The 21,819-nt window shown below is 38.9% G+C and overlaps 1 protein-coding gene across 2 annotated transcripts; it reads left to right on the top strand.

Moving 5' to 3' along the window:
• The first annotated feature begins 4,762 nt into the window (after nt 1–4,762).
• On the top strand, nt 4,763–20,557 carry LOC113020264 (cytohesin-2-like). Of its 2 annotated transcripts, XM_026164069.1 has the most exons (13): nt 4,763–4,820; nt 5,327–5,400; nt 5,666–5,730; nt 8,624–8,690; nt 10,648–10,766; nt 12,350–12,430; nt 12,559–12,671; nt 12,950–13,098; nt 14,656–14,767; nt 14,872–14,948; nt 15,041–15,112; nt 15,343–15,491; nt 18,097–20,556. In XM_026164069.1, exons 1-13 carry the CDS (start codon nt 4,781–4,783, stop codon nt 18,179–18,181), a joined length of 1,203 nt encoding a protein of 400 aa, XP_026019854.1. In that variant the 5' UTR covers nt 4,763–4,780; the 3' UTR covers nt 18,182–20,556. The 2 variants fall into 2 exon arrangements, with proteins under 2 accessions (XP_026019854.1, XP_026019855.1); XM_026164070.1 differs by lacking the exon at nt 15,343–15,491 and having other exon boundaries at nt 18,097–20,557.
• Nucleotides 20,558–21,819: the final 1,262 nt, after the last annotated feature.

Raw genomic sequence — 21,819 nt, 5'->3', positions numbered from 1 at the left:
CTCAAGTGGCTATTAGAGGAACTGCAGCTTTGGGTCAGTCCCATTACAGGCTGTGCATTCATGCTGCTAATACCAAACTTTAACACTAGAAGGTGAGCCTGTGCCCACTGCAGGCTCACATTTGTTTTTTCTGTTTTTCTCTGAAGGAAGGGGGCTGAACACCTCTGAACTCTGGCATCAGCAAAGAGTGTCCATCCAAACAACTGCTGCTCATCCATCTTTCTGACCGAACTCTCGCAAACCAGCCTATCTGCTGCCAGCAGTCCTGCCAGAATCATGTTAACTGAAGGAAGGTTTTATGTTGTGCCCTGCCAAATGACTGGCTGACTACTGGTCCTGATAAAGTGCTTTGTGAGGGAATATTCTGTTGACAGCAAATGTGGCTCTAAAAACTGGATAGTTTGTCTTTTCAATCAAGAGTTTATTGTGGAGGAAAACAAAGAGGAACTATGAAGAGTCCCAGTAAGTGAATCACAGAGCAAAAGGTTATAAAAAGACAATGATCCTGACTCACGAGGTCTAAGATATATCTGATTTATTGCACAGAAAAATCCACCTCCGCACACTCGATGACTTGTTTTTGTCTATTTGCAGATTTTGCCATTTGTTCCACATTAAAGTTGACCTATGGGCCTCAATTGCATCTGGACTCCTGGAATAAAGTTGCTTCTCATGAGTCACAGCTTAAATTAATTCACATGAATCTTATGTGAATAAGAAGGGGCAGGGATAGCTCAGTAGGTAAAGTGGTCGCCCCATGATCGGAAGGTCGGCGGTTCGAATCCACTTAACGGCTACCCTGAGGTACCCCTGAGCAAGGTACCGTCCCTACACACTGCTCCCCGGGCGCCTGCTTAGTGGGCTGCCCACTGCTTCACTGAGTGAATGGGTCAAATGCAGAGAAAAACAAGTAATTTCCCCATGGGGATCAATAAAGTATCCATTGTTATTATTATTATTATTATGCTGGACCTTAGTGCTGCCCCTCAGTTCATCCTCTCCCTTCAATAAGACCTTTTAGAAATGGACTGTGTTTTACCATCATCATCTTGGTGTTTGGTGACTAAGAATCTTTTGGCACTGAGTCTTTATTGACTCTAATGAGGACCTTAATTTAGGAAATGTGTTAAATAAGACATAAACTGGTAAGAACGTGTTTATTGAGGTCATGGAGCGAAGGAGCTGGAGGTCTGATGACATACTGTATACTTCTGTAGTGTATGACTATGTCGACATCGTTTTTAAGCCTTTTCACTGTATTTTTCCTACAAGTCAGGGAGCTGCACTGAGGTGCTTGGTTTCTGGTTATGACAGAAGCATCTCTTTCGTAATGACAGTAGAGTGGAAAAGTGGAAAAAGTGACACATATTGTTAAAATTACATTTATTTGACCTCAGCTATCTTCTGCTCATGAATCATTGCATGCAAAAGTTCTCAGAAAGTACTTATTTACACTTAAAAAGGGGGAAAATGTTATCATTTATTATTCAGCAGTTTTACAGCCTAGAGCTTCTTGGTTAAATCAGACTGCAGGTGGCCCAGGAACTATAATACGTTTGACACCCCACAACAGTATGTCCGATCCAGGAGGAGAAGCGCAGTGTTTAAAGCAGTCTAAAGCATGAAGGTCATCTTTATTAGTGTTAGTGTGGAGTTTTATTGATAACATCTTTTTATAATTATTTCCCAGGGTCACCCAATTTCTCCTTGTCTGTCTTTGTTTCCTTGTTTCTTTGGTTTAGTTCCCTTGTTTCTTCTCAGTTATTTTGGTAACTTCCCCCTTTCTCAGTTTACTCAGTTTGCAGATTCTTGTAGATCTGTCCTTCCTCTTCTCAAGTCTTAATCTCACTCCTCTAATAAAAAAGAATCCTCAGAGAAACAGTTGACGTCCTGAAACAAAATTACTGAAACATTAACTTTTTAGACCTTCCCGTCAGCGGTTGAATGAAAAATTCAACTTATTTACTGTATATCCTCCAAAAGTATTACTTTTCATAATGAAATAGATTAATTAAATTTACTGTGTAGCATATCTTCTGCCTCGTAATATCTTTATCACTGTTTTTTATTTATCCGAAGTGTCCACAGAGCTCCACTGTTGTCCAACAGCTTGAAGACTGTGTAAAATTGTCCTTTATTACCACAGCCATACACTCCATACACCGTATGGTTGAAGGAAATAAAAGAAGCAACATATCAGCTGCTTAAAGTGCCTGTCTCTTTCTGCTTCCTCCTTTTTCTGCTGAATCAGAATTTCTTTTTTGAAGAACTGAACATTTATAAACTTTTTAGGACTAATGTCAGTCTTTCTTTAAAAATAGAAAACTTGTTGCTGTCGAGGCTGAAGGAGTCCAAAAGTACTGACACACTGAAATATAGCAACAATCTCTGGTGTTTAGAAACGTGACATCCCACTAGGTGGGGCCTCATATTTAAAAATGAAAGAAGTCTGCTCTTTTCAAGTGTTGCCTTCATGCAGATGAAAACGTAGCTGATGCTTCATCTCACTGCTGTGATGTGGCGGCAGAGGAAAGTACATTTTCTCTCCCTCTCCTGTAAAAACATTTTCCCTTTTAGGTTCCTGTGACGCAAATATTTTGCACGTGTAGCACCTTATTAGGCATGAAATTAAAATAAATTAACCTTTTTTAAAGGTTTTTGGGGCATTACCAGAAAGGCTCATAGTCAAACAACGTCGGGTTATGGGTTCAGTACAGGTTACCATGGAGCTCTAACAAGGTTAGACAGCGTGTTTCACATACGTGGATACCCATTATGCTCACTTTGCAGTACCTCCCTGTGTGTTTTCTCTCCCTGAACAACTTTCCTGACACAGACCTCTTTGATGTAACATCACACCATTTCACTTCACATTGTGCTGAAAATTTCTGATTGTCATTAACGGTTTTTTTTTTTTAAATATCAGTCTTAGATTTTGCATCTTTAACTGCTACAATTTCCAGATACGGTGGGCAGTGGTTAGCACTGCTGCCTAAGAAGGTTCCTGTTTTGAGTCCTGGCTTTGGCCCTTTTTCATGTTCTTCTCATGTCTGCGTGCGTTCTCTCCACTTAACGGATGGGTAATCCTCTTACTTACTTTATATTTTTCTTGAACATAAAGGGTTTGGAAAAACTGAGCAAGTCCTTGCACTGGTGGAGTGGTGCATTGATAACAACTTGGAACAGAATGTCAACTAAACCAAAGAGATCATTGTTGAAATCCGAAGCCAGCATAGCTGCACACTACATGTTGTCAACAACACCACAGTGGAGGCTGTCGTACAGATAACACATATCCTGTCCTTGTCACAGCAGCATCTGCTCTTTTTGTGCTGATAGAGAAGAAATGACCTACCCTGTGCATATCTGTGATGTCAGGACGGTTAACTGGAAGTCCCTGCAGCGCGTGGTGACGACAGTGATGATCATTGGGTCTTCTCTTTCCACAGGATCTGCAGCGAATCACTAAACATGCCCCCAAACCACCAGCGCTACAAATGACTGGACTGCTCCATGTAGTCAAAACAAAGCTTTACAACAGAGAAATCTAACGTGCAATAGTTATTCTTATACTTTTATGTATATGTGCATTCATCTTCTTCTGCTTATCCAATTAAGGGTGGAGGCTGGAGCCTGTCTTAGCACGAGAGGCAGCGTACACCCTCACCAGTCTGTCACAGGGCTAACACAAAGAAACAGGCAACCATTTACACTCATATTCAAACTTACAGCCAACTGAGACTCTCCAATTAGCCCACATGTAACCTCAGTAAGTGCATGTCTGCATGACTCAAACCCAAAACCATCTTACTGTGAGGCTACAGTACGTTATATGTTATATATGTGTGTGTGTATATATAACCACTTTGCATATACATATAACAGTATAATACACAGAACCTTTGTTGCACTATTATGAACCAGGCAACATATTTTCATTCACATTTACACTGTCTGGCGTTGCTAGTGGCGTGTTGTGCTATTGGTGCACTTCATAACTCATGTGAAGGCTTTAAAACTTTTCCAGGACACTCGCGCACATCCAAATGAAAACAGAAAAAAACCCTCATGATTAGGACACATTAGTAACGTCCATGTTGCAGCTGGCTTTCATTTTTTTATTTCTAACACAGTGCGCTTCTGTGAAGGCCGTTTCATTTTTCATTTTTTCTTTCTTTTTTGTGAACTTTAGTTGTAAAAGTGTTGCAGTGCAGAATACATATTTACAATATCCTCTGTATGAAGTGTGGGTGTTTTAAGCGAAAGCTTCAGCCTACATCGTTCCTGTCAGCAATTTGAGTTCCTCAGATTTAAGTCATTTATGCGTTTTTATCAGCATTCCTCAGTCATTTTTGAATAAACAAATATTTTAATAGCTTAAGCATTAGCTGCTGATCCAATATTCATAAACTGGAGTGCTTCTGTGAAAGCAGTGCATTTGAATGTCTTCTCCACCACCTCAGAAAAATCGCCGTTGTTTTAAATTAAAAATGCCTGATTTCATCCTGTTGATGTTATGACATTACCTTTAGTGGTCACAGCTGCAGTGTTTGTGTAATAACGTGTAATAGCGATAAGGTCATGAATGAGCTGTCTGTTGCTCAATGGGCATTTTACCATGTTTCACATCATCAGACGAGTTGTAAGCGGTGCTGTTGGCTGAGCTCTGGAGCGCCTCCAGTGTCGCTGCTGTGTCTCCGAATGGCAGCGCCGGCCCTCTTTTCACTCTGACTGAGTTTGTTTCCTGTGCAGCCGTCAGTCGCTCTGCACCATCAACAAAATGGCCATACGCAGAAAAGACAGCTTCCTCTGGGGAAAAGGTATGCCTATTAATCTTTTACTTTCAATCGTTGTCATAAGCTGCCGCTTCTTTAAAACTAAAAGTGGTTTTGATGATGTTTGTGTTGACTATTTGTGTGGTTTAGTTTAGAACTCAAACTGCTTACAACTGCTGCTTTGAATATCATGCTATTTTCATATTACTTTCGATGCACAATAATGTCTTTGCCTAGGAAGGAAACTGAACTTTTTTACAATGTTATAAAAAAAATTACTTGGACTTAAATTCTGCTTTAGTGGCTGCACTGCACTCAAAGTAACCCTTCTTGTTCAAAAGAGGAAGAAAAGCAGCTATTTTAAGCGTGTTGATTGACCACTTCTTTAACCTGTGAAGGGTGAAGGTGTGATATATGAATGTGTGTGAAAATGAGCGCGGGGGGGGGGGGGTTGTCAAGACAGTCCACAGAGTTGCATGGCTAATTAATGCATTATCAAGTGTATTTATCCCCATCCTGAAGTGTAACTGATGCTTTCTGTCACCCAACAGCTCCAATCAAACTCCCACCAGAAGCGAGGAGGCAGGGTGAGGCGCATGAGTTTGAGCTGCTGGATGACATTCAGGTACTGCGGTGAATATTTTCCTCTAAGGTCTTTCATTAAAATGCCTCGTTATTCTGCTGTATGCACCCACTCCTAGCAGCCTCGGCAGAGTTTTTCACAGCGCACAAAAGGCCATTCGTACATAACATTTAATTGAGATATGAAGGATTTGAAGGCTGCTTTATAATAGCCGACAAACTGACCATGAATCATTGAGTCTGCGAGTATCTGTGATGTAACACCAAACCTTGGTCTTTCTCTAACGTCACTGCCTTCTTTCTTGCAGAAACTCAGATTGGAGATCAATCACGTCATGCCTAAATTCCACAGCCCTGAACTGAAGGAGCAGAAGTGAGTATGAGGACAAGCATTCTTATAGCAGCTATTCTCTGAGTCAGCATGGCTTCTTCCTCTTGTTTAAGCGACACTTTGATTCAGCTTAGTCTCCTACACCACACGTAATGCTCAGTCGCACAGCCACCTTTACTCAGATTTGCATTTGACCAAGTCAGAAGCAGGGGCATTTCAGTGTGATGATGCACTGCACAAGCCTGATAAACAAATCGGATTAACTGTTTTAGGTTGTTAGTGTTAGGTTTACCACCAATTAGACCAGGATGCCACTTTTCAGACCAACCATTCCCATATTTAGAATCCCAAAGCCCACTATGTAATCTGTAAATATTCTGTGGCCCAAACATTTAGTTGCATCTCTAAGTGATACTTTTGTCACATCAGGGAAACCCTTTGCTTTTAACTAAGAATATAACCACAATACAACTAGCTGGCAACCAGCTGACAACCATTAGTTTTTCAATCTCACACAAGGATTTTCCATTGGAAAACTGCTCTCAGCTCCTTTTCAAATTCAAATTTTATTTGTCACGTACACAGTCATACACAGTACGATATGTAGTGAAATGCTTGGACAACTGCTCGTGACCTAAAGAAAACAAAAAAGGAAAAGGCTACGAATAAGAAAGGAAATAAATATGAAAAATTAAAAAGGATAAATTTAACTAGGAAGGAATAAAATATAAATTAAGGTTAAAAATGAAATAACTGTACAACACAAATTAGAATGAAGGGTAAATTTAACTGGGAAGAATAAGATAAAGATAAATATATAAATTAAAGTTGAAAATAAAATAACTGTACAACAAAATACACAATACACAATATAGAACTATATAAGAATGTATGAAGAAATCTAAATATAAATAAATATATACACAATAACAGCAGCTGTACAAGTATTAACCGGAAATGAAGAATATAGTGACCAGTGTTGTGCAAAACCAAAGTCCAGAAAGTCCAGTGTGTGTGTAAGAACCATATGTGTGGGTCAGTACTGTGTGGTGGTGTGATTGAGAGACCGTATCGCCTGCGGGAAGAAGCTCCTCCTCAGTCTCTCTGTGTTGGTCTTCAGGGAGCGGAATCGCTTTCCTGACCTCAACAGAGAGAACAGTCTGTTGTTGGGATGGCTGAGGTCCTTCACGATCTTCCTGGCCTTGGTCCAGCACCGCCTGCTGTAGATTGAGTGCAGGTCAGGGAGCTCGGAGCGGATGGTGCGCTCAGCTGACCGCACAACCCTCTGTAGAGCTCGTCTGTCCTGCATGGTGCTGTTCCCGAACCAGGTTAAGATGTTTCCCGCCAGGATGCTCTCTATGGTGCACGAGTAAAAGTTCCTGAGCACCTTGGAGGGCAGTTGGAAGTCTCTCAAGCGTCTGAGGTGGTAGAGACGCTGTCTGGCCTTTTTCACCACGGAGTTGATGTGACAGGACCATGACAGGTCCTGCGTGATGTGAACTCCGAGGTATTTGAAGCTGTCCACTCTCTCCACTGGGCACTCGTTGATGACGGGGGTCTGGTAGTTCCTCTCCTGCTTAGTGCTGAAGTCCACTATCAGCTCCTTTGTCTTACTGACGTTTAGAAGGGAATATTTTCCTGATGAGCTCATTAGTTGATCATTTCAGGTCATCTTGTATTTATTTGTGATTGATGAGTTATTAGCCAAAAAAAAGCACAGTTTTATCATCAGATTCAGCTCTTGTTTTAGCTAGCTAGTAGTTCAAGAAACCCAAAAGCTCAAATTGCGACTTCATAAAGAGATTTCGCAAACTGTTGGCTGGTGTAGCTACGTCCATCGTTTACACGATATAAAATGGTTTCATTTTTATTTTTGCTTTTTGTTGGAAATATTTAATTAGAATTTTTTTACAGTGATTAAAACAACCTTTCCCGACTCGTATGCAGTACCTAAACCACCCTACAGGGGGCTGTGGTCCACACACTGGGACTCACTAATAATACTGGACCAAAATGAACGTGTATATGCCTTTAATATCACAGACGGAGAGGTATTTTATAACCTATATGCTGGTGGTGGCCTTGAGCAGTCAGGAGGGGCAGGGGCCCTCTGTTTAATTTGCTTGTCAAGCCTTTTCACTTGACACTTGCAATCACTTTCTCCATAAATAGTTCCACAAAGAGCAATTTTTACTGCTTTCCTTTTAAAACAAATCCACACAGTTTAATTCAGGTACTTCACATCTGTGCTACCCTTTATTTTAACCTTTTACCCATTATTTTGCTAAATGTTTCAAAAGTTTTTAGTCATCTTTGGAGGCTGGTAATTAGAGACAATGTGTTTTGGAGGAGACACTGTGATCCGGCACGAACTGAAGCACCAGCTGTAATAAAACAAAGTTAATGAGCACGCTTACAGTCACAGAAATTTGGAGAGAAAAATGTCTTTTGACACTATGGGGAGTCCTTATTTGGAGTTTCTGCTTTTTGCTGTTGCACTTATGAGGCGATAATAGTCTAGTGTGACACTACATTTACACATAGCTGCATTACTGGCATCGCAACCTCAGTTTCTGAGTACTGCTGCACGCACGCCACAAAAACACCGACCACTTATCACAAAGCGCTCGTTATCGGAAAGTAGTTTGGAGTGTGATAAATGAATTCACAGAAAAAATGATTTATTTTAACTTGAACATTGATCAGTTACAAAGTTAACTTTTCATTGTCTTTTATACCAATATATGTATTATTTATGTTTAGTAAATCAAAAACTGCTGAAGTAAAGGAAACCAAACATTAATCCAGCAATCTGCTCCTCATATTCAACACGAAAAAACAGACAAACACAGCTCTCAGTTCAAAATAAACAACAAAATGAGATACAAAACTTTATGATTTATAACATTACAACATTTTTTGTCTTCTGTTGCAGTAAAAATGTTGCGAGGAACAGGAAATTCCTACGTGGGAAAAAGAAATTTAACATGGACTCCAAAAAAGTGAGTTGATATCATATTTGTGTGTACACATTTTCATACATTAAGGAAAGATTTTTAATTTAATCTACAAAGTAAGACAATCCTTTGTAAGACTTTTTTAAAAACTCCATATCTTCCAGTGACAGTGACAGGAGCAAACAAAGAAGCTAGGTGTTGCTATAGATGGATTTATGTAGTCGCCTGTAGTTTATATGGGAGATACCAGTCTGAAGCACGCACTAACTACTCACTGAGCAGAAATAAAACTTGAAAAAGTGTGACACGAGTGCGACACGAGCTGAAAATAAACATCTGTGAACATTTAATTAGCAATCCACTAGTCAGACCAAACCAGTTGCAAGGAGGTTTTCACCAACTAACCCTTAACATCACATGGTCAGTGGTCACATGACTGCAAAAAACATCAGAGCAAGAAAGTCTGTTTAGGGTGGAGGTCCAGACAGATGGATGGGTCAACCAAACATCGGTATATGCTATATTTCTGTTTTAAGTCATCCTCAGTGTTTCTTTTACAAACTAAATTGTAGTAAAAGGGTGTCAGTGCTGTTTCTGTTAAAGTAGCCTCAGATATTGATGTCACTTTTATCATGATGTCATGTAAGAATTATAATGAAGGTCCTGCAACTGTAACCAAGTAGTTATTTTAACCTTTGACTCCAATAACTTTACATTAAAACGCCTAATTTATGTCTTAAAATAAAGACAAGTACCAAGGGTATATGAAGGGGAAGCTATCCACACGGACAAACAATCATTTTTCTTGAAAAGGTCAGTATTTTAACACGAGAGTCTGTGGGGACTGATTTGAAGCCACCTTCAAGTGGCCATTAGAGGAACTAAAGGCACATCTTGGGCTTCATGTACAGGTTTGTCTTTGTGCCTAAGCCTTGACTAGGTTTGTTAACATAATAGTTTCTATTTTTCAGCATTTTTAAACTTTAATCTTTAGCAGCATATCAGTGCCTCATCCAGTAACCCAACCATTGTGGGTGGCACAAGCATTATCCAGTAGGATAAGGGGAGGAGCCAACACCTGTAGGGTCACTGCTCATGAGCTGTATACCTGTAGATTATACATAAATGGTGCTATTTCTTAGTGCATACTTTTATATTTACTTCTGACATGCACAGTGTTGTTTATTTCAAGAGATTAAAGGAAACTTTGTTAGTCACAGTAAAAGTTTTAATTCTACTTTCACTCACTTCAACATCTCTGTATCAGAAGGTCAACAGCAACACGGTGACAGATATCTCCACACACAGCGGATGTCGAGTTGAGAGATGTGTATGTGATGCTCAGAAGTGCAACCAGTGCACAGGCACAGACGCACAACACGAGCAAAAGCGAGAAAAACCACATCCTGTTCCCTGAAGTGGGGCAGAGACGCCACTTCACCACTGCGACCTCCATCTTTTTCTTTTTCTTTTTTTTTGCTTCCTTCCTTTCTGGGTCTTCAGCTCAAAGCTGAGTGTCTGCAGGCCTGAGTGCAGAGCGGGCTCAGGTCTGCAGACAAGTGGGTGGATAACACGCTTATAGTCTTCTTGGGGTTAAGGGTGCTAAGCGGAATTGATTTGGTTAGCAGGAGTATGCACTCAGAATTAAGAGTCATATTTTGAAGAACTGTCTCTAAGTACCTTTTTGAGATGCAGCAATAACAACATGCGGTATTCATTCAACCCTTCACATCTTGTGTGCTGGTGCTTGGTGGCGACCGTGACTTAAAAGGAGAAGAAGAAAACTTTTTTAAAGTGTGATACGACTAGGTTAGAATTAGCAGCACTGACAAGAAGAACTAAAAGCTGTGGCCAAAACTTAACACGAAGCTTCCTGTCGCTTAATTTGCCTTCTCGATGAAAACACACCACAGACATTTAATTCACTGATTAAAAATTTGTCCTCCTAGTTTTCAAATTCATTTCTTACATGTCTGACTTTCCATTTCCCCCCTTGCTTCAGGGTGTCCAGTACCTGGTTGAAAATGGCCTTCTCGAATGGCGGGCAGAGTCTGTGGCAGAGTTTCTTTACAAAGAGGAGGGGCTCAATAAGACCGCCATAGGAAACTTCTTGGGAGAAAGGTGGAGTATTAGTATAAGTTTCCCTGCTCCTTCTTTAAAGTTGTGAGATTTAACTAAAAAAACATTAACGTGTGTGCTGAACTTACTAAGCAATTTAATGAGAAACTGCAGCAGGTTACTTTAGACCAATTTATGTAGGTATGTTAAAAAGCCACCAAGATTCACTTTTCACCAGTTTTCCACCCACATACATGATTGGTTTCAGTTTGCACACTAAACATAAAACCATATATCCACCTCTCACAATGGAGTGTTTTTTTGTTTGGGTTTTTTTGTGGGCTGTAGTGTTAGGGGGTTGGAGGGTATCATCAGGGGGGGGGGAGCTGTTTTGAAAGCACCATTTGATGGTTTCAATGTTCCATTAAATATTTTCCAGTGATGTGTGAAAACATTTGTTTGCCCAAAATTTGACATTTTTGTATTGTAGTGCACTCTGTAGACAGACAACCTTTTTCCAAAGGTTGGAACCATTTGTCAAAAACTCCTCTTTAAGATTTTACATAACAAGAGATGGTCCTTTGCATATCTTAAAATGAAATAAATACAACCTCAGATGAACAACAGCATGAGACACATTGCACAGTGTCATTGTTTATTTAACAAATACTGAACCAAAATGCAGAAGCAACGTCTGAAAAACTGAAAAAGTGCACAGCATGATTCAGTATTTTGTAAAACCAATTGTTTATCAGATCACTTTCTGTATGAATTTATCGTTCTCTCACATCAGCGTGAGAGAAACGCAGCCCACTCTTCTTTACACAGTTGTTTCAATTCATTGAAATTCGCAGCATTCGTTTACGCAAAGCTCCTTTAAAGTCTCACCACAGCATTTCAGCCAGGTTGAGCTGTGGGCTTTTGCTGGGCCATTGCGACACCTTGATTCTTTTGTTTTTCAGCCATTCTGTCCTGATTTGCTGCTGTGTTTGGTATCATTGTCCTGTTGACCCAGTTTGGGACGAAGCTTAGACGAGGGACTAATAATAGAATAATTTGGTTTACAGAGGATACATTTAAAGACCGCAAGGTCCCCAAATCATCACCCCTCCTCTACTGTGCCGACAGTTGCTATTAGGTGTTTGTGCTAATATGCTAATAATGTGCAATATTCGGTCATGTCTTGTGGTTTATTCCAATCCAACTTTGCAAATCTAAATGACGCTGCCACGTCCTTTTTACAGAGAAGATGCTTTTTCCAGGCACCCCTTCCAAACAAGCCATACTTGTCATGAACTTTAACCTTTAACCTGCCTTTTTGTATTTCTTTGATCATTGTACCTGACCTTACAAGATGTTCCCTGATAGGAGGATTGTAGCATTGTAGGAACACAAACCTGAATGCTCCAGACTAGCATACTGCTTTTATAGTTTATTATCAGCTTATCAAGTGTAATTCATTAGAAATGCCTGGAAAAGGTGTACTTAGTTTGAAAATGTTCTTATTCACATGACTTCGTGACTTTCATGTATGTTGTGAAACCAGTGTGCTCTGACGGTAAATGTGTATTCTATATTTGAGCCTCATTTTGAGGGTTGTGGTTTTCATTATTCAATTATCTTTCATTGTTTTGGTTGTCACACAGGGAGGAAATGCACCTGAAGATACTGAAAGCGTTTGTTGGTCTGCATGAGTTCTCAGACCTGAATCTGGTGCAAGCACTGAGGTTTGTGAAAGGAAGCTTGGAGTGTTGCAGCAGTTTTACCTTTAGTCTTGCTTTCGTCCTTATTATGAAACCCTCCTCCTTCTTACCAGCCCGTGTGTGTTGTTTTTCTTTTTCTTCCACCTTTGCAGGCAGTTTCTGTGGAGCTTTCGTCTCCCAGGAGAAGCTCAAAAGATTGACAGGATGATGGAGGCGTTTGCAGCTCGCTACTGTGGCTGTAACCCCGGGGTCTTCCAATCCACAGGTACAAGCACAAAGAGGCTGATTCATTTTCCCACACACTCCAATTAAAACACACATTTTTGCTTCTGTAATTACAAAATTCTATACAAGACTCATCACCTGCTAAGAAAAATCTGCTTTTCTTTCTGAAAAATAAACCCAAAGCCAGAGAAACATCTCAGGCCTCCCTGATTAAAGTTAACAGATTATCCAATAAAACTTTTTTTGGCCTAAGCAGCTGTCAGCTGCGTACACTCAAGAAGGTGATGAAGAAAGCTAAACTGTGGTTTTCTGTTACAGACACCTGCTACATCCTCTCTTTCGCCATCATCATGCTCAACACAAGTCTCCACAACCCCAACGTGAAAGACAAACCCACTCTGCAGCGATTTGTTTCCATGAACAGAGGCATCAACAACGGCGAGGACCTGCCCACTGAGCTGCTCACGGTCAGCTGGCTTCATTATTTCATGGCTTTGTCAGGCCCTGCTTGTACAGTTAGGTGATAGAAAAACCAAGGCGCTGATTGGTGACAGCATTATAGTTTACTCTAATATCCTTTAAATGTATTGCAGAAGTACTGCAATGCTCCTTGGTCAGGGTGGTCAACTGACTGCAGGGCATTTCTTTCATCTCCTTACGCAGCTTACCCTTACTTCTTTAGTGACACCAATAATCTCTGATGGGTTTCCCCAGTAGTACATCATTCTTGCGCAGTGAAATGCAGTTATACCTTAAATCACCCTTCGTGTTACAGTGTTACCTCGGGGTAAAGTTTATGTTATTTTCAGCACTGACTGGAAGCAAGTTTGAACAGAAAATGTAATAGTTGCCTAAAAGTGGCTAGGCAGTAGATAATTTGAAAGTAAAGTAATGACGCAAATTAATGGTTGATATATTGGTTAAAGAGACAGACTAACTGTTTGTTAAAAGAAAAGATAGCACTTGAAATAGCTAGCTAAAATTAATAATATACTTCAGAAATCATTTAAAATTAACAGCAGCAATTTGTTTGCTAATTTTGTGTATACTAAGAAGAAACCACACTCAATTAACATACTTTAAATTATGACCAGTTGAAATGCTAAAAGTATAAATAAACTACATTTATGACAGAATAGCAGATAAAAACTTGGAACAGTTATTAGCAGTGTTATTTAGTTAATAACATGATTAAGTATCACCATCAGTTTAACTAATGTGCTAATTTAATGTTAGTTTTGGAAAAACAGCTAAAGTTAAGCTAACACTGGATTTGTTCAAGCATACTGTAATATTTAAGCAGGTAAAATGCTTGGCTAATAACATGACTAAATAAAATTAGCGACAAAATATGGCTAGTAGTTAAATGTTAGCTAACAGTTGAAGTCATTAGCTAACAGAGCAAAGCTGTTAGCTAAACGTTGCAGATTACTGGTTGAAATTAGTTACTTGAATAGTTAATTACAAATAATTAGTATATAATTTTATTAAATAGATAATAAAAGCAGTGAGTGAATGGTTGAAAAACGCAGTACATTATAGGTTGAAGAAAGCTAGTCCTTCCAGAGTACTTGAGTTTTCTTTAAATACTAAGATACTGTTCTTTTTACTTATTTAATAGACCTAACCATGTATCCCAACATGAAGTAATGTTATTTAAAAAAATCACTGTCATGTAAAAATATCTAAAAATGTTGGTATTGATCAGGCTAAAATAACCTGGTGATTTTATATGAGTTTATCTGGATGTTTAGGAATCAGGAAAAGACCCACATTTGGGGTTATTTCTTGATGGTTATCTATAGATTCAGGGATTTTTTTCGTTGTTTCATTGTCTTGTGTTTTTTTCCCTATTGATATGCTGATATACGTTAGGTTCCTTTGATGCTAATCTGTTAACCTTTAGTAAAAATGTCACATCTGTGTTTCAACATGATTTCTTGTGTACACTGCACTAAATTACGCAAATCAGAATTTTAAAAATGCTTATTCGATGTTTCTGTGCACTTTCAAATTATTTTCAGAAACTGTACACAAGCATCCGTAGTGAGCCGTTCAAAATCCCAGAGGATGATGGGAATGACCTCACACTGACGTTTTTTAATCCAGACCGCGAGGGTTGGCTCCTTAAAATAGGTGAGATGAAGAAACTAACACCACACCATAAACCCGGACTCCAAGACAGGACGTCAGAGCTTCTCTTTGCTCGTGTTTCTAATGTCTTGTTTGCTTCATTGCAGGTGGTCGAGTTAAAACCTGGAAGAGAAGGTGGTTCATTTTGACAGACAGCTGCTTGTACTACTTTGAATACACAACAGTACGTTTATTTTTTTTTTCTGCCGCTACATAAGTCAGACATGATGACAATAAAACATGGCCATGTCAAACATCTTCACTCTCATCCTGCAGGATAAAGATCCAATTGGGATTATTCCTCTGGAGAACCTGTGTGTCAGGGCACTACAAGACTCAAGCAAACCGGTAGAGCATCATTCACTTTCTGCATCACATTGTATGACTGCTGAGTTTCCACACACATATTATTTGCCACCCCAGCCCTCAATGAATCATACAGCAGTTGCTAAATGAATTTCTAGCGCAAGTGCTCAAAACAGTGAGTCAGGAGGCTATCAGAAGATTATTGAAATAAACAAAAGGCATATGCACACAGTAACGGTGCTACATGTGGGTCTGCATGTGTGTTTAAACAGTTCTGCCTGGAGTTATATAATCATAAAGGACAAAAGATCAAGGCCTGCAAGACGGAGAACAAAGGCAGAGTGGTCCAGGGTAAACACCAGTCGTATAAGCTCAGTGCAGCCAGCGCAGAGGAACGGGACGACTGGATAGATGCAATCAGGTGAGAGCAACTGATGTTGCAGAGGACACGTGGGCGGCCACGTGTGTCAGTGACTCATGTTTATCGAGGCTTAATGTGAAGCACATGATCAGGAAGAGTTCAAACAAGCAACAGTGATCAAACTTATATGACCTACATGTCATCTCAAATCTAAACCTGCAGTTTTATAATGCACTCATTGCCTGGTAACCATACAGAGCAAAGAAATCGTGTTATCTGTAGATAACCAATGGTTTAATAAAATAATAAAGTGTTAGCTAATTAATTTAAATTGCGCTGGGAGTTTTAAAGACTCTTGCGTGTTAGAATAAATATAACTAAACTTTCTACCTCACAGGCTGTTTTGTCAAAGCTACAAAGTAACAAATTGTTATTGTTTCTGACAGATATGCACAGAGTGTGCTTTTCATAGACACCTTGAACCACCAGCTATGGCAAAATTAGATGCTTAATGCAAATGGGTTTGAAACAGTGACAAAATCTGCATAGGAAGGAAAGAGTCTGTGTTTTACATCCTCTTTCAGTTTTCTGGTGACTTTAGTTCTCTGCCACCTCCAGATCCCCTGTTATATTCATATGATGCCATATATGATCCCAAGAGGCCTTTCAAGTCTGATGTCATTGTCTCAATTTAAGATTTATGTTGAGGGATGTTAGTCATGAGTGATGCTGCGTGGTTTGAATTACTCACTTTGAAAAAGTGCTGATCCCAAGCTTAATGGCCATACTGAAATCAGGCTTGGTTTCACATGGTGTGCACTATAGCCTACACCATGAGTTTAGTTAGTAAAAATACATTTCTATTATACATTTCTATAGAAATATGACAAAGTGCTCCATAAGAAAATGCAAAAAGACAAAGACAAAAGGTTGCCTAAATGAAAGGTCAAAAAGATGAGTTTAAGGTGCTTTTTCAGGCTCAGTGGGAGAGACTTCAAGAGTCTGGAGGTAACTGATGCAAAAGCTCCATTTTCTTTAATTTTCAGCCTTTGGTGCTATATAGACACCAGACCTAATGGGGCCTGCTAGGGACATATGTATGTAAAAGTTCACTGATGTTGTGATGCTTGTGCTCACCTATTCAGAGCTCTAAAAGTCTAAACCAGAGTCTTAAAGTGGACTATGAAGTTAATGGGGAGCCCATGCAACTGAATTAGCAATGGTGTGAATACTTAGAGTACTTAGATATGTAACATGAGCATCCAAAGTGATGTCTGAATCAAAAGACATCCTACTAAAGATTCAGCAAAAGTGGGAAGGGGACCTAGAGTTTTCTTTATCTTAGACACAAATCTGCCAGAGCACAAGCAAGACAACTTTTGTCCTCATTTAGTTAGAGAAAATTGTCATCCATCTGACTTTTAATAGTCTAAGCACCTACGCGTAATCTGTAACTTAGAGGGAGTGACTATAACAGAAATAGTAAGGGCCCCAGAATAGAACCCTGTGGCACTCCACAGGCTAGAGAAGTGGAAGGACCTGAACTTAGAAGCAGGCACAGAAATGAAGAAAGCCACTCCAAAGCAGGCTTTTATACACCCACTTAGCATCTCAACCTGTCAAGCATAATGTCAGGTCATTATTTTAAAAGTGGGTGGGTGACATGCTTCACACAGTAGTGCTAATAATAATGTATAACAAGGATGTCAACCACATACAGCCCACTTTGATCTTAAGTGAAGTGAAACACTGTCAGTGTAAAGACATTTAAGTACACATTTAATCTCTGAGATATCTTAATACAAGATCAATAAATGTTCAATTTCAACAGCACAGCTCAGTTTTTCTACATGATAAAAATGTAAAATTACATAAAAATTTCTGGTAGCTCACTGCTCAGACTGTTCTGTTTTTATAAAATATAAAGTTTTTTGTCGATTAATGAAAAAATTCTGTTTTTTTTGTTTGTTTTTTTTAAAAAAACATGTGCCCTTTTTCATATTTTGCAAAACCGTCCAGCAGGCCAGATTTTAGTCTTTGCTGGGCTGATTTTGGCCCCCTGGACTTATGTTTGACATCCCTGTTGTTGGCTGGAAACTGCAAGACATTAAAAACACAAAAGCATTCAATGCAGGAGACACTTGTACCCAGAAATCACTTGACAGCACTGATGCTAAAGGACTCCCAGTGTAAATTTCTCTGGCCTTGACAAAACATCAGTCCCTGTGCTTGTTAGTGGGTAGTCAGTGAGGGACGACGAGGGTATTCATTACATGAGCTACCATTTGGTTAGTTACACGGCCACAACATGGGATCATTATCAAAATGTATCACGCTAACATTTTTATTGGACATTAGAAGTAGAATAGAGGCTGGTGGGAAAGCTGTAAATATTTAGATTCAAGTGATTAAGGGTTAATGCTAAGTTAGAGTGATTACAGTCATCATCAAGATTGAATATCTGAAAATGTCCATCTCAGTGTTCTTAAGATCATGCATTAAGAAAGGCCTACAAAGAGTTCAATAAAGTCATTTTACAGTCATTCTTTAGTGATTTCCACTCACCAAGGTTCTCAAAACTGAAAAAAATGCTTAAAACTGCTACTTCTACTGTTACTCGAAGGTCTTGGTTTTCAAACTAAATCTGTTAAATGTTGTTTCTCAGGGCGAGCATCACCAAGGACCCTTTCTATGACTTGGTGACACTACGCAAAAGAAAGATCATCAGCAACACTTCCTCAAAGGACTGACACAGCACCATCAGGGATCATGGATGAGTTTGACTGATGAATCATGTTTCATTTTAATGACTGCTCACGAAAGATACAACCAAAACGTCATTGCTCTGTATTTCAAAGAACTGCGCAAATTGGGATGTGATAATTGTAGTGTAAAAAGGAGAAAAGTGAACCGTGGTTTTCACATTACTTCTGCAAAATGAATGCACTGCTGCTCCGACTTCAGGGGCGACAAGTCTGACGGACAAACATCTGCTGCAAAACTATAACAATCATGAAAGTCTAACCCAGAAGACATACAATGACCACAAAAAGACTCAAACGACTCCAGAGAGCCATAAAACAACTACAAAGAGACAGAAAACGAACTCAAAGAGACATAACAAAGACACAAAAGGAGACTTCAGGGACATAAAACGACTTTAGACACAGAAAATGACCACAAAGATTAAACAGCTTCACACAAAAAAACACAGATAGACTTGAGCAAGACATAAAATGACTAGAAAGAGACACAAAACAACTGCAAAGAGACAGAAAACAACTTCAAAAAGAAACAAAATGTTTTTGAAGTGAAACATATTGACTTCACTGAGACACAAAATGCCAACAAAGTATCAAAATATAAATTGATGCACGCCTTTTAGACATGCACACTTTTCTGTTAATATGAAAGCATCTGAACTTGTCAGCTTATTGAATAAATGTTCACTGTGGTCACTTTGTTGTGAAAGCTGAGATGGCATTTGCTCGGTCAGACCTGGTAGCATTTATGTTACAGATTCAATGCATGCATGAATAAGGTTGGAATTACATGTGCCTTTACTTCATCTTCAGTTCCTTTTTAAAAAATACTTACAAAAGACCAACGTCTGGCACCTTTTCACATCTGATGTCAATGTGTCATAAACCAGCATTTGCAGAGACTAGAGGTCTTGTAGGGTCACTGTTTTTAAGACTACAGCTAGATTCCTAAATTGGATACCTAGAGAAAAACAGGTAGTTGTCAAATCTCAGCACAGAAACTTCATGAGTTTGGTTTAGGACCACAGCTGAATCTACTGATGAAGTGAATTCAGAGATTGAATTTGAGATTGAAAACTCGATTTCTTTTGAAAGTATCTCCCATCATGGTGTCCTTGTGCATGCAGCCACTGGCTGAGATAACAGAGAGAGCACAAGTACTGGTTTTCAATAATGTTTGCATGATTGAACTTCAATACTTGCAGGAGGAAAAAAAAACTTTTATTGGAATATAAGAAACAGAAAGATCGGCTTAACACTGGTCTGACTGAGTTTTATGACCACCTAACATCAAAGGACTGAGATAACAGAAGAACGCCACAACTTTTGAAAACTGTCAGAATTTAATTTAGACTTTAGACATTTGTGTGCAGCCAAAAATGATTATAAAAGTAAAATATCCTTTTTATTGTACACTGGAAAAAATCGGAAAACGTATTCAGGATCAGAACAGGTCTATAAACACTGTAGAGAGCCTTTCTTGATTCCTTAGTTCCCAGTTTAACTTGGATTAAACCCGATGAATCCAAGGTCCACTACTGACGATGTGTCCCAAATTTTAAAATGATAAACTAGATTAGATCCCTAATCCCTAAACCTCCCTTATCAGGGACTGTAACATCTAGTCCTTTTTACTGAATCAGATTAAATCTAGAAAGGTTTCCAATGAAAACAGCATTGTCCAAACAAATGAGACTCAAGGTCAAGGTTTGACACAGTTATCGGGATCTGAATTAGGTTTGTGGCTTGCAGCTATTTATAGAAGTCTTTCTTTTGCATTAATTACAAATCTGCAGCATCAGACAGCAGCAGGATTCGTCTGTGAGCATCTAAAACGAGAGAATAAATGCAACCAAATAAAAAATGAAAGAATGCTGTCATTTTAACAGAATAATGCGAACTGAAAAGGAAACAGAACTTTTTTTGTGAACCTAAAGAAATTTTTACAAAAATTAACCACAGAAATGAAGCAACAACACAAATACAATGGCACAGATGTTTCTGTATGTGTACTTGTAAACTCTTAGTCTCCCCGTGGCTGCAGACTATTTGAAGTTACATATATTTATTTGTTCATATTAGAATATTTAAAGTAGATGATTTTACAGACCAATGTAGCAAATAAAATGTACAGGTTATTGTAAATGTGTATCAAACAGTTAAAAAGCACTCGTACTTGTTTCTTGACCCTGATGTGCTATAGTCACACTTTAGCTTGTGTAAAAATGCATTTAGCACTTTTGTAAACCTGTTCCAGCTGTTTTGTAAATGAAAATATGATTTTTTTTGTTATTGTATATTCAAATGAATTTTAAGTTATAGATCTTTGTACAGCATGTTTTAGATCATTTTTTGTATAATTTAATGACTTTATACTTGTGTGGTAATCAAACTACTTTTCATGTATTAAAGTATATCGTATATTAAAATTGTGCAGTTCTTGTTCCAGTAGATGGCGCTACTTTACCACTCCACACCCTTTCTTTTGATCAGGAAGCTCATGCTGAATTATTAACCCCAACAGTGACTCGCTGAATATGTTAACCAGATTATTACTGTGATGATTACTGTGCGAGGTACGACATCATATCATCATATGTTATCTTGTTATTTTCACTCCTGTTATTATCAGATTAACATGATATGTGATGTGTGGAGGCTTTTCCTGTGAAGATGCAGCATGTCTGATGTTGCGATAGAGTTGTGGTTTCCTGGGAGCAAACATGCAAGAGAGAAAAAAAAAATATATATATATCTTCTCACAGCTTTATTCAAACCTACAGCGTATTGGCTCATTTCTTTGTGCCAAAGAAACGTGTTTCTTTATGCAACTTTGCATCATCTAACCTTTGTGTTTAATTGACTTCTCACAGAAAATAATAGCTGAAAAATTTAAACCTATCTCCCCTCAAAAGTATGTGAACCTACACAGCTCAAACTCAAAGAATGAAGTCAAAATAACTCTGTAGTTTTCTTTGTCAATTTCATGAATATTTCTCTCACAGTAGCCTGATATGGTTTATGTTTATACCACCTTATCTGCCACTCATAAAATGACACATACCAAACCCATATTAGTCAGCATAGTAAACAGTCACATGTTGACTCGTGGTTATTGCAAAATGATCACTCCAGCTAAAAGCACGCTCACTGCTCCGCTGTTTGAAGGGGGCGGACAGATGTGTCCCGATTCGGTCAGACGGTGAGATGTGTGCACTATTTGGAAACAGTTACTTTGAAGCAAACTTACTTATTTCCACTTTCAAAGTGCCATGCCTTCTACTTTAGAGTCTTGGTTTGGATTCTTATCTGTAAAAAACAGAAACTCACTCAATCAAATTACAAAACGGTCTCACAGGCTGATTGGTGAGCCACAGCTGAACCCAGCATCCTTGCACAGCAGGCAGATGTTTTCACTGTTACACCCTACACACAGTGAGTTTCACTCTCTTTCTTTCTTCAGGATGCAGGTTTACAGTCACAAAGTGCAGAAGAGCACGGCATGAAAGCAGGTTCCTGGAACCATCACTCGCATGAGTAAACAGCTTTCATGTGTTACTATTATTATCACTACGTTGTATTAGGCTTACCTGCTTATGCCATGCATGTGAGGATGGAGGGCTCCT

Source organism: Astatotilapia calliptera, chromosome 4 (assembly GCF_900246225.1).
Source record: "Astatotilapia calliptera chromosome 4, fAstCal1.2, whole genome shotgun sequence".
NCBI classification, from domain to species: domain Eukaryota; kingdom Metazoa; phylum Chordata; class Actinopteri; order Cichliformes; family Cichlidae; genus Astatotilapia; species Astatotilapia calliptera.
This window is presented reverse-complemented; position numbering and strand designations above follow the sequence as displayed.

Bases quoted from the DNA above. Each gene is read 5' to 3' on its own strand.
- LOC113020264 (XM_026164069.1), top strand. From the start codon at position 4,781: ATGGCCATACGCAGAAAAGACAGCTTCCTCTGGGGAAAAG. The intron at 13,099-14,655 runs GTCAGCTGGCTT...AATTATTTTCAG, and splicing joins TGCCCACTGAGCTGCTCACG to AAACTGTACACAAGCATCCG. The intron at 14,949-15,040 runs GTACGTTTATTT...CTCATCCTGCAG, and splicing joins ACTACTTTGAATACACAACA to GATAAAGATCCAATTGGGAT.